A 17,887-nucleotide genomic window follows, 5' to 3' on the forward strand; every position below is an offset into this window, starting at 1 on the left:
CGGGTGGCTTAGTTGGTTAAGTGACTGCCTTTGGCTCAGGTCACGATCCTGGAGTCCTGGGATCGAGTCAAACATCAGGCTTCCTGCTCAGCGGGGAGTCTGCTTCTCCCTCTGACCTTCCCCCTTCTCATGTTCTCTCTCTCTCATTCTCTCTCTCTCAAATAAATAAAATCTTAAAAAAAAAAAACAATTAAAAAAATAAATTCAAAATGGATGAAAGACCTAAATGTGAGACAGGAAACCATCATAATCCTGGAGGAGAACACTAACAGTAACCTCTTTGATCTCAGCCACAGCAACTTCTTACTAGACACATCACCAGAGGCAAGAGAAACAAAAGCAAAAATGAACTATTGGGACTTCACCAAAATAAAAAACTTCTGCACAGCAAAGGATGGGAGAAGATATTTGCAAATGACATATCTGATAAAGGGTTAATATAAAAAAAAAAAGGGTTAGTATCCAAAATCTATAAAGAACTTATCAAACTCAACACCCAAAAAAACAAATAATCCAGTTAAGAAATGGGTAGAAGACAAGAACAGACATTTTTCCATGAAAGACATCCAGATGGCTAATAAACACATGAAAAGATGCTCATCATCACTCATCATCAGGGAAATTCAAATCAAAACCACACTGAGATACCACCTTACACCAGTTAGAATGGCAAAAATGGACAGGGAAAGAAACAACAAATGTTGGAGAGGTTGTGGAGAAAGGGGAACCCTCTCACACTGTTGGTGGGAATGCAAGCTGGTGCAGCCACTCTGGAAAACAGTATGGAAGTTCCTCAAAAAGTTAAAAATGGAGCTACCCTACAACCCAGCAATTGCACTACTAGGTATTTACCTAAAGGCTACAAAAATACAGATTCGAAGGGGTACATGCACCCCGATGTTTACAGCAGCATTATCAACAATAGCCAAACTATGGAAAGAGTGTTAAGTGTCCATCAACTGATGAATGGATAAAGAAGATGTGAGATATATATATATTATATATAAAATATTACTCAGCCATCAGAAAGAATGAAATCTTGCCATTTGCAACAATGTGGATGGAACTAGAGGGTATTATGCTAAGCAAAATAAATCAGTCAGAGAAAGACAAATACCATATGATTTCACTCATATGTAGAATTTAAGAAACAAAACAGATGAACATAGGGGAAGGGAAGGAAAAATAAAATAGGATTAAAAAGAGAGAGGCAAACTGTAAGAGACTCTTAATGTAGAGAACAAACTAAAGATTGATGGAGAGGAGCAGGGTGGGGGGGAAGGGCTAAATGGGTGTTGGGTATTAAGGAGGGCACTTGTTATGTGAGCACTGGGTGCTGTGTGTAAGTGATGAATCACTAAATTCTACTCCTAAAAGCAATAAAACTCTATATGTTAACTAACTTGAATTTAAATAAAAACTTGGAAAAAAAAATTTACTAAATCCACAAACAAGGCTTAAACCATAGTTGTAGATGATAAACAACCTCCTTAGGAAAACAATCATTTTGGTTATTAATACTGAGTATAAAAATTACAATCAGAACTGAAGGTTGGGATATAAAACTATGAAATTATAAGTAAAATTTCATAATAAACACAAAGGAAAAATCTTAATTGTTTTGTTCTACTAATGTTGTGTTAACATGAGTACTTTGTCAGACATTGCAGTCCCAATTTTACGGGTCGAGAAGTGAAAAAGAACTGATCCCAAGACTCTCTGAGGTGAAGAGCTCAACGGAAACATGTATTCCTGAAATAAGTACTATGAAGGAAAGTAAAATGGGTGACACATACCACTACTATGTTCTCCTCTAAGCAGTTCATATGTTAAGTCATATTATGTTATCTCTGTGATGACAGGCTATTTAGGTAAAAATTTTAGCGGGGACGGCCAGATGTTTGAGGTGGGATTTGGTGTTTGGTCTGCTCATGTGCAGTGGACACTGACCTTGTTGAGAGAAAATAATTGTGGCACAGTTCCAAAAATAAATAAATCATGCTCTGAACAGGTGAACTACAATTCCACTCTCCCTACAGTGGAAACAATAGGAAAGTAATAGATGATGAATGAAAAAAATGGAGGGGCACCCGAGTAGCTCAGTCGTTAAGTGTCTGCCTTCGGCTCAGGTCATGATCCCAGAGTCTTGGGATGGAGCCCCACATCGGGCTCCCTGTTAACAGGAAGGCTGCTTCTCCCTCTCCCACTCCCCCGTTTGTGTTCCCTCTCTCGCTGTCTCTCTCTGTCAAATAAATAAATAAAATCTTCAAAAAAAAAAAGTTTGTTTAAAAAAAAGAAAAAAATGGAGATAGTATTCTAGCAAATTCATTAGAATCGGACTAACAGAGCACTCCGATCATCCCAAAAGCATCTGAAAATGGCTTCATTATACACAAAATCTCTTGGTAATGGGGTGTTTCTCATAGAATGGCATTTTTAATGGTAGCTATTTCTGAGGCCATAGCTAAATCCAGCATTAGGAAATCAAGAATGAGATGTTAGTAGTCAATTATTAACCTTTCTTAAGGCAATCAGTGATGGTTCCAGAAAATGGTCTGAAATAATTAGCATTTGTTGAGTGTGTCTACAAGGTGCCCTATGCCTACCAGATGTTTTCTATGTATTATTTAATCATCAATCTTTTGTCCTTCAGAAAAGAACACAATTTCTGTGGTTATCTTTATTTCTCACCATGGTTTCTGGTAAAAAGTTTAAAATAGTATACTTTTCGAATGAAGATTATAGGACCCAGATTGAAAGGAGGCAAACTCGCCAGCACACCAGGAAAGAAAAGATGCCATCCAGTTTCTCTTGCTGGTGGAAAACCCAATCCTACCTCTTTCCTAGCCAGCTACGAAAGCAGTAAGCCTTAAGTAAGTTTGCTCACAATTACATTTTGAGAAAATTACCTGGACTCTTAGCTTTGCGGCATCCATCTTTTTACGGAACTCCTTCTGTAATTTTACCTTCAAAGCAACATCAGAAAGATCTTTGCTTTCTAGCTCTTGTAGCTGCTTCTCTGTTTCAGTTAATTCCACCTTCGCGCGTTCTGCTTCGTGCTCAAGTTTTGTTACTTTCAGAGAATACTGTTTGCTTACAGACTTGGCATCGTTACCTTCACCACAGTAATAAGAGTAATAACAATTATAAATTATGTTTAAAAAAATAAACTAAGTAAAACATCAAAACCCTAAAAATCCTCTATTCTTCAAAATCCAGCTGGGCATGTATCTATTTAAGACCCAGCAGTATGAGCCCCTCTGTCCTCGCCCAACCCCATCAAATACAACTCGACACCTGGCCTCTTACTAATCAGCTGCTTACTGACTGTTGGCACCTGGTGCCAGCCCAGCCCCTCAGAGGCTCATCTTTGTGTGTTAGTGTGACATTTCTGACTTTCTGAATTTGGGGGTTAGCTCTGCTGGCATCAAACTCCAGGTAAGAAAAATATTTGGGGTGACTCTTTGGCTTTTTGCTTACTACACGTTGGCTTCCTGCTATCTGTAATCATGTTTTCTCTACTATGAAAAATTCCCAACATATCTAAAGTAAAAAAATAATATGATGAAGCCCCATCACTGAGATTCGAGAGTTAACAAGATTTTGCCATAGTTGCTTCATCTATGCCTTTCTTCTGTTTTAATTTGCTGAAGAATTGTAAAAACAATCTCAGATGTCATGTCTTTGCACCTACACATACTTCAATAAACATCTATACCACATATGGACATAGCCAAAAATTCTTTCACACCTCACGATAATTAATCCCTACTGACCCTATTCAGACTTCCCCAGTTGTCTCAAAATGTCTTTTACAATTGGTTTATTGTAATCACTATCCAAACAAGGCCCACAATACATCTGATTGTTGTCTCTCATGAATCTTTCATTCTAGAGCTGGCCCCCTCTTTTTCCATTCGGTTGAACATGTCAAAGATGAATTTTTCAATCATTTTCTTATATTTGGGACATAGAGAAAAACAGAATACAGATATTTCTGTCTCTCTTTTCATCCTAAGCTAAGCTACTGCCCCTAAAAACTTGGTTTTGATTTGTTCTGAGCAGCCAACTTATCCCTGAACTAGACTAGCAAACTCGTGGCAATGGAAAAGTAAGAGTCCAAAGCTCGTGGGATGAATTATCATCAGGGGAAGTGCATTCTACTGTTATAACTGAATATCTCCATTTTTTGATAAAAAGCAATGACTGAACTAAATGCACTTTGAGTTGTCTTCTGGCTCTAAAACTCTCTGATTATCTGAGTAACTTTAAAATACACATGGCTACTATATTTGAATGAATTTAAGACCCCATATATTGTTCAACACATCAGTACTATGTGAGTCACTAAGAAAAAAGGGAGAGTCCCATTTACACCAGTTACATGATAAAATGCCCGGATGCCACGGAGGGTAAGGTGCATCCTGATTGCAGAGATATGAAAATGTGAAAGAATGTGATTAGAAATGATGAAATACAGTGTGGTTGTCACTTATTGTTGGCTTAAATAACTGCTACTTGGGGGAAGACTTCGGTGAGGAGGCTTTGAAAAGCAAGCACACACTGACCCTTTTGCAAGTCACCATCTCTAAGGAAAGCTCCAAACTGCCCTTGGTTCTAACGAGTAAGAAGAGGACCTTCTCTGTGTAAGTTCAAGTATCCTCTACTTTAAGGCAACCAGGATGAGTATCCCGGGCTACAAAAGTGTGCTGATTTAGTGAGAGATCCCATGGTAGCCTCACCGATCGAAAAGAAAATCATTTGTTCCAGAGAGGCACATACCCTTAACTTCCACAGGCAGTATCCCTGATGGAGAAGCTATTTAAGCCCCTAAATCAGTTCCTAGACACTCCTGAGAAGGAATTTACTGGCATCGATCCTGCCTGTGAAGGAGTAGCATGGTCAAGCTCAATTTAACATCTGGGACACCCGGAGCTGGAATGATGCACAGCACATTCATCACTAGGACTGAGGAAGGGAAATGCTTTGGGACAGCAGTTAGGGAGAGGAGGGTGAGAAAAGAGGACAGCCAGCCAGAAAGCAAGCTTGCCAGAAAGAGGAAGGAAGCGGGAAGGCAGAGTGCCCCTCGCTGGCAGAGGAGCTGGGAGCCACCATCATTCATGTAATCTGAGCGTGATTATAGCCTTGGGCTTAAAGAAAAAGAAGGTAATATTTCCTTCAGTTCCCTTAAATGTGACCCACGTTTCACTGGAGGTGAGAATAAGAAATGCTACGGTCTATTATCCCTTCAATTCCTTACTGAATTTCAAAGTAGTCAAAGCTCACACTTTGAGTCTATAAGGGGCAAAACCCCCAAAAGCCTGAGACATGCTTCTCAAGACAAGCCTAATAATGTAGCTAAGGGTGAGGAGAGGATGTGGTGTATACGCCCAACCAGGCAGAATTTGAAACTAAGGGGAAGAGCTAAAAGCTCGGCTCACTAAGAGAGTAGCTCTCAAGGATAAATCCTTACATCTTTAGAGAAATAAAAAGGATCTACATTTGAGATACAAAGTTTATTAATGTTGAAAACAAACTATCCAAAAGAATGAGGACTAATAATATTAAAATGAGTTAGAAAAATATCTGACCTATTCCCAGATAGCGAGTGTAATGTTTCTTAAAAAGTGGCATAAAAGTGCCCCTAGACTTTCAGCACAACACAGGGTTCACAGTGGCAGAACCATTCACAGATGAAATCCCAATGTAACAAAGTTCTTCTGATAACTAACCTCCACCTATTGGCTGTGAAACACACCTTGTTATACGAAGTTCCAAACTACAGTGGACAGAGCTCAGTGTCAAAAGCTAAAATAAATGTTACAACATCAGAAGCCATTTTAGAAGCTTTTCTTTCTCATATAAGCTGGTTCACAGGACAGTATTACCTGTTTTTATTAATTCTTTAATTAGATCTTCCTTCATCTTGATGTTAATTGTAAGTTCTCTCATCTTTTGTTTAGCTTCAGTAAGTATGAGTTCTGAATTCCTCAATTTTTGCAAATTCATATCTTGACTCTCCTGGAGACATTCAATCTTTAAATCTTTAAAGAAAAAGAAGCAAAACTGAGAAATGAAACTACCTGCTTATAAAGTATTCAACAGCGGTGAAGTTAAATAAGAGAAGCAGACAGAGAAACAGTCTAGAGGTAGCAGAGGAAGAGACAAACAGAAAGGAAAAAATACATGGCAATTGGGACTCTAATTTTCTAGCTTATGGTGAGCTTTAGTCATATCCTGTAGGTTCTGATACATAGTATTTCACTGCCCTTAGATATGTGATTTGAGTGTTTCTTTTTTAAGAGGTATAAGATCTCCAGGGTGGGTAGAGGGTTGAAATTTTTCCCCATTAATTTCTATGTTTATTGTAATCTGAGAATGTGGTCTACAGCAGACTGCTCAAAGTGTAGCCCAGCACTGCTGGCTATTGGGATGTGAGTCAACATGTCGCTGTTTTAATTCAGCTAACGTTTTGGGTTTTTTTCACAGCAAGACTTCCTCAGTGAAGAGGTTAGCGTACAGAGTTACATTCTGGCATAAGTTTCTTTTTTTTTTTTAAGATTTTATTTATTTATTTGTTAGAGAGAGAGAGTATAAGTAGGGGGAGCTGCAGGCAGAGGGAGAAGCAGGCTCCCCGCCGAGCAAGGAGCCCGATGCGGGACTTGATCCCAGGACCCCGGGATCACAACCCAAGCCGAAGGCAGCCGTTTAACCGACTGAGCCACCCAGGCGTCCCTGGCATAAGTTTCTTACCTGGTTGTAGACCAGTACCAAACAGTTCAAGGATGGCTACTTGAGTAGGCACTATTTATACATTTTAAAATGTGTTTTATTTGTGGTATAGTCAATTTTTGTTAATATTACATGCATAGGCTCTCTAAAACTCTAAAAGATAAGATACTCTCGGGCGCCTGGGTGGCTCAGTTGGTTAAGCGACTGCCTTCGGCTCAGGTCATGATCCTGGAGTCCCGGGATCGAGTCCCGCATCGGGCTCCCTGCTCGGCAGGGAGTCTGCTTCTCCCTCTGACCCTCCCCCCTCTCATGCTCTCTGTCTCCCATTCTCTCTCTCTCAAATAAATAAATAAATAATCTTTGAAAAAAAAATAAATAAAAGATAAGATACTCTCTATTTTCATAGTGTAGGACTTATCTATCATGTGATTGATATTCCCTATGCTCTTTATGTTTTGACCACTCATAGGCCAAGAGAAACGAGTTAAAAATCACCATAGTTTTGGCAACACAAACATTTTGATGCTGTTTTTGATGATAAAAATTCTCATCCGTTGTACGCTAGAACATTATGAGCACTCAGCAGACTGATTTGGCTCTGATGTGGCATGCATCACTACTGGTGGGCAGGGGCGCCCTTGAAGCAGTAGACACCTCGTAAATTACTTTTTTCAAAAAAAGATTTTATTTATTTATTTGAGAGAGAGCGAGAGAGAGAGCACATGAGGGGGGAGAGTCAGAGGGAGAAGCAGACTCCCTGCTGAGCAGGGAGCCCAATGCAGGATCGATCCCAGGACCCTGGGATCATGACCTGAGCCGAAGGCAGATGCTTAACTGACTGAGCCACCCAGGCGTCCCTAGTAAATTAATTAAAATGTATTTTAAAGTAGTCAAGAGTACAATGCAAATATCAACTCAAGTCTGGCTACAAGATCCCCACTCTGAGACATTTAGCCTATAACTCTAGCCAGGACTGATTGTTGGGAAAATTTTTTTATTAAGGAGTAGAGAGTGAAGGACACCTGGGTGGCTCAGTTGGTTAAGCGTCTGCCTTCGGCTCAGGTCATGATCCCAGGGTCCTGGGATCAAGCCCCGCATCAGGCTCCCTGTTCAGCAGGGAGTCTGCTTCTTCTTCTCCCTCTGCCAGCCACTCCCCCTGCTTTTGCTTTCTCACTCTCTGACAAATAAATAAATAAAATCTAAAAAAAAAAAAAAAAAAAGTGAGAGTGAAAAATTAGAGATAGAACAGAGAACATAAAGGAAGTTCTACCAACCAGGAAACCGCTCCTACCAAGTTCCCATCTTCGAGAATTCCTAGATGCTTCTTAAATTATTGACTAAAGAAAAAGAGAAGTGTCATAAACATTAAATCTAAATTACTTGAGAAAGTCTGTGTACCTTCATTCCCCAAACTTGACTTTTGTGTTTGATCCTGAATATCATTCAATTCAACAAGAGAACAAACAGAGCCTGGCTTTTGAATCCATGAGCGACTTCTACATCTGAAAAAAAAACATCAGGATCAAAGGTAACTTGTCTGTTAGCATTTTCTCCTCTGCCCTCAAATTAGTTCCCCCAAACGGACAGTAATTTTTAAAAAATTACTGCATGGAGCACTGGGTGTTATACGAAAACAATGAATCCATGGATCACTACATCAAAAACTAATGATGTATTGTATGGTGACTAACATAACATAATAAAATTAAATTCAATTAAAAAAAACCCAAATTATTAATTATATAAACAGAATTTTACTAATATTCCTCAAAATAAAAGGATATCTCCCCCAAGATGAACTCAGTGGAAAATTTATGTTTGTTGCCCACTGTGGCAGCAAAATCAAGAAATCCAAAAACACTCTCTCTGAAAATTAAAATCCAACAACTATAAAAGCCCTAAATGCAGTATTATTTTTCAATTTTAAGACTGATAACTTTGTTCGATTTTTTTTTCATAACACATTAGCAGACAGTGCATTTAGCAAAAACTACATACTCTTATATTAAATGATAAGGATACATGTTAATGAAAAAAAGACCTACGTCTATATATGTTTATTGCATCACATGTTTATTAAATCAGTCAATATTTAACATACCTAATTTCAGATTTCTCTTGGCCTTCAGATTCTTCGTCATCACTGTTGTCAGAAAATTGGCAGTGGAGGACTTCATCTTGTTCTTCTATGTGACCCAGCAGCATCTGACTTCGTGTTCGAAATCTAGCAACTACTTGATCCAGAGAGTACACAGAAGGACTTGTGTAGACCTTACAAGTGACCACCCAACAAAAAAAGTGATTTTTTTAACATTTATTTTTATCCTATTACTCAAAATGTCTTTAAAGAGACACTTAGATAGTTACACTTAAAACAGCCAATTACTGAAAATATGCAAAAGTCAAAATAAATTTCACCATGCCGTTGTGCCCCATGGACACATACATCTTTTAGAATCTACACAGCTCTTACTCCTTCTAGAAGGTTCTCTATCTTCAATTATGCCTTCATGGAAAATAGTATTCAAAAATGAAACCAAAGAGAGGCAGGAGTGAGAAGATCACAGCTCTTAAACATAGCACAGGCATGCCCCAGCCAATGTGAAACCCGCACCCGGTGTGACAAGAGGCAATGACACGTTGTGTACTACCCTGCAGGAAATCCAAATGGATTTACTCACACTTTCCCGGTGGTGGTTAGGGATAGCTGACTTAATGCTCTAAGTGACATAGTTAATATGTATCATGGATAAATAGATTTTCATGGGCTAGCCTGGGAACTTTCTATATTATAATGTGCTTCTATTGGCAATGCACCTTAAGCTCTCAAAAAATGACCCTGGGGGGGGGCGTGTGGGTGGTGCAGTCAGTTAAGCATCCGACTCTTGATTTTGGCTCAGGTCATGATCTCAGAGTCGTGGGACCGAGCCCCACATCGGGCTCTGCACTCAGCGGGGAGTCTGCTGGAGATTCTTTCTCTCCCTCTTCCTCTGCCCCTAACCCATGCTTGCTCATGTGCTCTCTCTCTAAAATAATAAAAAATAAATCTTCTTAAAAAATGACCTTGGAAAACAACAACAAAAATTAGAAACTGCCTTTATACATTTATTCTAGTTTTAGTTACCAAATATTTCCTTTTTCACCACCTCTTTGTAACCAGAGTTTTTTCTCAAAAAAGGTAAATAAAATATTAGAGGAAGCATTCAATTTATTACTAGAAATCATTACAAGCTATTAAAATTTTAACATATAGTGTAATATGTATAACACATGGGGTGACAAGATTCAAGTGATGTAGGTCTCTCACATAATCCCTCCCAGAAAAGCCTGCCTGATACTAAAGATTCCTTGATATCTGATTTTCATGGCTCCACAGTTGGCCACCTAGTAAGACCATCTGTCATATCGGTACCACGATGGAGGCAGAGTAAAGTTTTCTAGGCGGACTCCCTATCCTGGGGTATGAGGGAGTGAGGAGGGGAATTACTTACAGAAGAACCAACTCAAGAAGTATTTATCTAGGGCGCCTGGGTGGCTCAGTTGGTTAAGCGACTGCCTTCGGCTCAGGTCATGATCCTGGAGTCCCGGGATCGAGTCCCGCATCGGGCTCCCTGTTCGGCAGGGAGTCTGCTTCTCCCTCTGACCCTCCCCCCTCTCATGCTCTCTCTCTATGTCATTCTCTCTCTCAAATACATAAATAAAATCTTTAAAAAAAAAAAAAAAAGGAAGTATTTATCTAGGGGCGCCTGGGTGGCTCAGTCATTAAGTGTCTGCCTTCGGCTCAGGTCATGATCCCAGGGTCCTGGGATCGATCCTGCGTCGGGCTCCCTGCTCGGCAGGAGGCCTGCTTCTCCCTTTCCCACTCCCCTGGCTTGTGTTCCCTCTCTCGCTGTGTCTCTCTGTCAAATACATAAATAAAATCTTAAAAAAAAAAAAAAAGAATACTTTGGTTGGTTTCCTTAGCATACAATTATGTGAAGTACTGAAAGTGGTATTAGGGATGCCTGGGTGGCTCAGTCGTTTAAGCGTCTGCCTTCAGCTCAGGTAATGATCCCAGGGTCCTGGGATCAATCCCCGGGTCAGGCTCCCTGCTTTTCCCTCTGCTTGCCGCTCCCCCCGCTTGTGCTCTCTCTCTCTCTCTTTCTCTGACAAATAAATAAATAAAATCTTTTTTAAAAAGTGTATTAGTTACCTATTGCTTTTATTTCTGTTTTTATATCAAATTTCATCAAATCTGAAATGCTATCAACTGTAAGACACACCATTATTTTTATTCCATCAAGAAAAAAAGCTGTCAAACCGTGACATGCCATCAATTATAAAACATACCCTGCCATCAAAGATGATAAAATGTGACAAAAAATGTGAGTCTTACAATCAATGAAACATGGCAGATTTTCATCAGCATTTTGATATTATATTATACCTAAGCATTGACTGGGACCACCTCTGTAATTTTTTTCTTTCCAAAGTGCCCTTAGTATGTATAATACTGGCTCTTGGCTTCAAGTATATCATATTTACCATGTTAAGAAAGTAGAAACCTGTTATACCTTTTTATATAAATTTAAATCAAGATTCCATTTTACATTTCATGAGTTTTTGATATCTACTGAGACAGAGGGGTTTTTTTTCCTCTTTTTTCCTATTAATTTGATAAATAATGTGGAAACTTTTTCTTTTATTTACCTGTATACTATTTAGTTGTGAGGGGCAATTTCTTTAGGAATTCTGCATAAGTAGATATGTCCTATAATTCCATTTTGGTGTTTAACTTTTCAGGTTAAGAGATAGTTGAAAACAAATGTGTAACAACAGGAAAAAGTACACAATTTTATGCCCCCAGGATAAATATTATTCAGCTATTAAAAATCATGATGTTATAAAATATTTAGTGACTGTCAAATGTTCATGATATATTGAGAAAAGCCAGTAATGAAAGTACATGCATAAATATAACAAATAATACTTTTAAAAATTAAATAAGAGCTTTTTGCTCTTTCCCTCCAATATGTATAAACAAGCATATAAGAAATATTTCCTAAAAAAAAAAGAAATATTTCCAATGAAGAAAAGAACAGAAATATTTCCTCATAAGAAATGCAGACTATTTGCACTTCAAGAAAATATTAGAGCTAATGAACTCTAAAAGAAATTAGCAGAGCTAGAAAATATCAGCTAGACCTCTGCCAAGGAGGCGAAACTCCAGGGAGAAAATGAAATGGCATTTCAGATGTCCTCTTTGGTGTAATTTGGTTAGGTACGGTATTCAGTACGAAACCCTCGCCTCACTCTTAGAACAATGAACAGTGAGCAGGACAAGGCTGGCCATACAGCGTGTCTTCCCATGCAAGCCTGCCTTCTCACGTCTGCGGCAGCAACCAGTCCAAACAAGAGAGGCGGCCTGGATTCCTGGACACACGGTAAGAACAAGAGAACCCTCAAAACTGTTGATTCTATGACTTTTACATCTTCTTCCTTTCCTCTCCTTTTACTGGCTAGCAGGGCTCTTTTGGGGTAGAAGGAACATTTTAAAAACAAAACAAAACAAAGGATTTGCTTATTTGAAACAATAACCACAAAAGTCATTATTCCAGTCATGTCTGTTTCAAGCCTAATCAAACTGCTAGAGGTAAGAACCCCTAAGGGTCTAACCTTTTTCAAGAGCCCACAGAGCTCTATCTCCTCAAAGAGTGTATGTGTGTGTGTGAATGTCTGGTAAAAAAGAAAAAGAGAGACTTTATACTTTATACTGAAAGTATAAATATGTATGACTTTTGTAATCAGTGGGGAAAAAAAACCCCAGATGTTATTTTTAAAAAATGAAAGAACAGGAGAAACAGAAAATTCTTTCACATTACGAGCCAACAGTAAATAAATTAAATATAGAAGATACATAATCATAAAGTTGAATTAAGAGTTATCAAATTTGAACCCTTTTGTTACGTTCCATGAAAATTTACCATGTATTCAACCATAAGGAACATGTCAATAACTCTACAAAGTAAAGCTGAGATTGATAATAACAGTGATTTAAATGTTAAAACCCAACCGCTTAGGATTGAAAGCCACACGGGTAAGGGAGCATCTGTGTTACTCGCTCTGAGGCACCGAGCCTGGGACACAGTAGAGGCACCCCACGCGCATGTGCCGGAGACGCAGTGTGCCAGGCAGTTTCAGATTCCTTATCTCACGTAAATCCTCCACACCCCCGACAATGTCTCCCCCAGTCTGACAGATAGGGACCCTGGAGCCCACACGGGTTTAGGCATACGTATAGGCCTATGCACAGAGCTGGTGTTCACACCCAAGCCTGCCACACGGCGCAGCCTCGGACCCCTCTCCTATTGCTCATCCTTTTAACTGTAACCATCATAGAGACCTCAAACAACTCCTTTCCCTTCATAAAATTAATAAATCGAAACCAAAATTCATGAATCTGCTACTTAGTCTTTTCCATTAGAGATTTCCATTCCAATAGAGATACCTTGTTTTTCTTTTTCTTTTTTAAAGATTTTATTTATTTATTTGTCAGAGAGAGAGAGCACAAACAGGGGGAGTGGCAGAGGGAGAAGCAGACTCCCCACTGAGCAGGGAGCCCAACGTGGGACTCGATCCCAGGACCCCAGGATCATGACCTGAGCTGAAGGCAGACACTTAACCAACCCAGCCACCCAGGCGTCCTGAGATTCCTTGTTTTTCAAGAAAAATCCGGGGGGCGCCTGGGTGGCTCAGTTGTTAAGCGTCTGCCTTCGGCTCAGGTCATGATCCCAGGGTCCTGGGATCAAGTCCCACATCGGGCTCCCTGCTCAGCAGGAAGCCTGCTTCTCCCTCTCCCACTCCCCCTGCTTGTGTTCCTGCTCTCGCTGTCTCTCTCTCTGTCAAATAAATAAATAAAATCTTTAAAAAAAAAAAAAGAAAGAAAGAAAAACATTCAACAAATGCAACAGTTGAGGTATAAACGTACCACTGACAAAACACAAATAGAACAACATAAAAAAAAAAAATGACTTTAAAAAAAGGGCGCCTGGGTGGCTCAGATGGTTGGGCGTCTGCCTTCGGCTCGGCTGGTGATCCCAGGGTCCTGGGATCGAGTCCTGCATCAGGCTCTCTGCTCCTTGGGAGCCTGCTTCTCCCTCTGCCTCTCTCTCTGTCTCTCATGAATAAATAAATAAAATCTTAAAAAAAAAAAAAAGAAAAATCCGTGTGCATGTATTTACCCACCCACACACATATTTATCAACAAAAATTACAATGAAACTTCATATTGATCTTCATAGTCTTGATTATGTCAGCTTGGCATATCGAGTAATAGATAAATATCATTTTGAAAATAATAAAACAGGCCAAATAAATCAAAATAAATACCCTCCAATCTCCTCTCAACCTTGTTGTGGTTAAAGAAAGAAAAAAATTCATGCAAGATATCAGACTAAAGCACGTTTGAAAATATGATGGCAAAGGATAGCTTTTTCTCCTCGGTATTCGAATACAGACATCATCTTCAACTATTCCTTCCAAATATAACTATACATTCTCCTATTTATTAATTTATTATTTAAAAGAAGCATGATGGAAAAAGAAAGAATATGCATAAAAGTCCATGAAATCAAACAGAAAAAAACCCTGCTGAGACCATACAAATACACTGTGATATTATACAGAATATTTTTTAAATCCCCAAATCAGAAAGAGATCAGTGTTTCGACATTACCTTCCTGGAACCAGGTCTGGCTGGGATATAAATATAATGCCCCAGACGAGTATCAAATGGTACAGTACACGGCCTCTTTGTGGCTGTCCTGGCATCTGGGCCATCTCCACAAGGTTCCGTAGCTGAAGAGGTCATTGACAGGTTAAGTTTTGATAGTTCCTCGCTCAGTTGATCCACAAGAAGTTGTTGTTCTATTATTTTTTCATTCTTTGTAGAAGAGAGATGAACATTTTTAAAATAGAGAACCTCCATATGTGTGTGATGGTTAAAGATAAATTGTGCATTGCCCCAAACCACAACTACCTTAACAGTACCGTAAAACCTCACTTCTCCACAGATTAGTCTTCTGATGTTCACCAGCATCTAGGATCACTCTGAAGGGTAAAAACTTTTGAAAAGGAAGCAACAATAAACAGAGCCTGGGGCGCCTGGGTGGCTCAGTTGGTTAAGCGACTGCCTTCGGCTCAGGTCATGATCCTGGGGTCCCTGGATCGAGTCCCGCATCGGGCTCCCTGCTCGGCGGGGAGTCTGCTTCTCCCTCTGACCCTCCCCTGTCTCATGCTCTCTCTCTCTATCTCATTCTCTCTCTCAATTAAATAAATAAAATATTTAAAAAATAATAATAAAAATAAACAGAGCCTGAAGAGTTAAATATTCAAAGAAAATGTCCCGCACACTGTGATTGGCTGGTTTGCCATCCTGAAGCACTCTGATTGGTTGATCTCTATAAATGGTTGGCCTTTCTGAGGGAAATCCAAGCAGTAACGAGAGAGAAGAAAGTTGCCAAGTGGAGAATGAACTGCAACTGGCAGAGGTGGCACCAAAGGAGATGAGCTGGTCACAGGTACAGTGAAGTGAGAGCCTCTGCTCAGTGCAAAGAAAGCCAAAGCACAAAGAGATAAAAGATAGCTAACTGATAGTCCTGGGAGAAAGAGGAACTTGGAAATCAAAAGCTGAACAAATTGTGCATCAGGAGTCAGTGGGGTGTGTGTGTGTGTGTGTGTGAGAGTGTGTGTGTGTGTGCGCGCGCGCGCGCGCACACCTGTGGCTTAGCTTTCTATGTATCCTCTAAAGAAAGTTTTTCAAGTATATCCAATCCAGCAAGCTCTAACATCAATCTTTGTTTTATCAGCACAAAATCATGTAAACAAGAAATTGTCATTCATCTTAATACTTCACATGTACTACAATGTTTAAATAGGAAAAAAAAAAACCCCTAAAGTTTCATCATGCTAATGCTAAGCTATAAAAAGGCAACCTTGGGCGCCTGGGTGGCTCAGTTGGTTAAGCGACTGCCTTCGGCTCAGGTCATGATCCTGGAGTCCCGGGATCGAGTCCCGCATCGGGCTCCCTGCTCGGCAGGGAGTCTGCTTCTCCCTCTGACCCTCTTCCCTCTTGTGCTCTCTCTCTCATTCTCTCTCTCTCTCAAATAAATAAAATCTTTAAAAACAAATAAACAAAAAAAAAAACCCCAAAAAATAAAAATAAAAAGGCAACCTTATTAAAAATTCATGTATCCAGATAATTAAAATATATGCCAATGGCATATATTGGAGTCTTTATACTGTCTGGGAAAGGGTAAAAATACCAATAATATTAGACTTTATTAAATCAAGAGTGTATGGTATACTCTCCAGGATAACCACCAAAACCATAAAGAGTAAAAGTATAACACCTAAGCTAATGAAGTAAAAATTGAAAAATTAAAAATACACAATTAATCCTAAAGAAGATAAGAAAAGAGAGAAAAAGAACATAGAGCAGGATAAGTAAAAGGACAACGGTGGGATTATAACAAAAATATAAGAGTAATTATATTACATTCCTAAATAAACTAAGTAATCCAATTAAAAGATTATAATTCATCAGAGAGGATTATAAAATTATCTAACTTGCTGCTTACCAAGAAACACAACTAAAATAGACACACAAAAATTGGAGAAAGAGACACCATGTAATATTAACCAAAAGAAAGCTGGTAGGGCTATGTGAATACCCAAATAGACTTTAAGGCAAAAACCATTAGAAGAAATATTAAAAAGGTGAATTCACCAGGATGCTGTAACAATCATGCATTTCTATGTACTTTATAACACAGCTTCAATATGTATAATGCAAAAAATTGTCACTACTTCATGGAGAATAAGGAAGACAAATCCAAAATCATAGCAGGAGATTGTAACATCCCTCCAAATTACTGGTATAACAAAAAGACCCCAAGAATAAGTAAAAATATAGATGTGAAGGGGAGCCTGGGTAGTTTAGTCAGTTAAGCGTCCAACTCTTGATTACAGCTCAGGTCATGATCTCAGGGTCGTGAGATCCAGCCGCACCTTAGGCTCTGCACTCAGTGTAGAGTCGGCCTAAGATTCTCTCTCCCTCTCCTTGGCCTCTCCCCCCACTCATGCGTGTGCTCTCTCTCTCTCACTCTCAAGTAAATAAAATCTTTAAAAAAAAAAAAAAAAAGAAAATGTCCATCACCAAAAAAGTCCATCAACAGAATAGAAAAATTAATTGCAATATATTCATACAATGAAATCCTATATAGCTATAAACCGTAACAAACTATAGTTACGTTGTGGATGAATTAGAACAAAAAAACATTCAATAAAAGCAACTAGATACTAAAGAATATATATACTGAATGATTACATTTACAAAAATCCAAAATGTAAACTGTAGTGTTCAGGGATACATAGTAAAACCACAAAGCAAAGTAGGGAAAGCATTACTATGAAGTAAGGAAAGTGATTCTCTCTGAGCCGGACGAACCAAGGACTTTTGAGGGGCCGACAGTTTACTATTTCTTTTTTTTTTAATTATTTTTTAAGTTTTTATTTAAATTCCAGTTAGTTAACATACAGTGTAATATTAGTTTCAGGTATACAATATAGTGATTCAACACTTTCATACAACACCCGGTGCTCATCCCAGCAAGTTAGTCCCCACCACGTGTCTAACCCATCCTCCCAGCCCCCTCCTCTCTGGTAACCATCAGTTTGTTTTCTATAGTTAAAAGTCTGTTTCTTGGTTTGCATCTCTCATTCTTTTTTCCCCTATGCTCATTTGTTTTGTTTCCTAAATTCCACCTATGAATGAAATCATATAGTATTTATTTTACAGAGAGGGAGAGAGAGAGAGAATCTCAGCAAACTCCCCACTGAGCACGGAGCCAAGCACGGAGCCCTACACAGGACTAGATCCCACAAGCCCAAGATCACAATCCCAGCCAAAATCAGAAGCCAGACGCTCAATAGACCGAGCCACCTAGATGCCTCAAAAGTTTACTATTTCTTGACCTGGTGGTGGTTACCCAGCTGCTCTCTTTGCGATCCATCACTGCACAGTACCTTCTGTTTTGTATATGTTTTATGTTTTGAAATTATTCTAGAGGGGCGCCTGGGTGGCTCAGATGGTTAAGCATCTGCCTTTGGCTCAGGT

General features: G+C 39.2%; 1 protein-coding gene across 2 annotated transcripts in view; it reads right to left on the reverse strand.

Moving 5' to 3' along the window:
* The window catches only part of KIF27 (kinesin family member 27), an 82,573-nt gene that overhangs the window by 38,333 nt on the left and 26,353 nt on the right, over window positions 1-17,887 (reverse strand). For both annotated transcript variants that reach the window (XM_035024393.1, XM_035024392.1), the window contains exons 6-10: window positions 14,447-14,653; window positions 8,834-9,003; window positions 8,131-8,234; window positions 5,889-6,044; window positions 2,910-3,115 (exon numbers count right to left, since the gene is read on the reverse strand). In XM_035024393.1, the coding sequence (XP_034880284.1) occupies window positions 2,910-3,115; window positions 5,889-6,044; window positions 8,131-8,234; window positions 8,834-9,003; window positions 14,447-14,653 (843 nt within the window). The remainder of the gene's footprint in view (window positions 1-2,909; window positions 3,116-5,888; window positions 6,045-8,130; window positions 8,235-8,833; window positions 9,004-14,446; window positions 14,654-17,887) is intronic.

Source organism: Mirounga leonina, unplaced genomic scaffold (assembly GCF_011800145.1).
Source record: "Mirounga leonina isolate KUSES-001 unplaced genomic scaffold, KU_Mleo_1.0 Mir_179, whole genome shotgun sequence".
In the NCBI taxonomy this organism is placed as follows: domain Eukaryota; kingdom Metazoa; phylum Chordata; class Mammalia; order Carnivora; family Phocidae; genus Mirounga; species Mirounga leonina.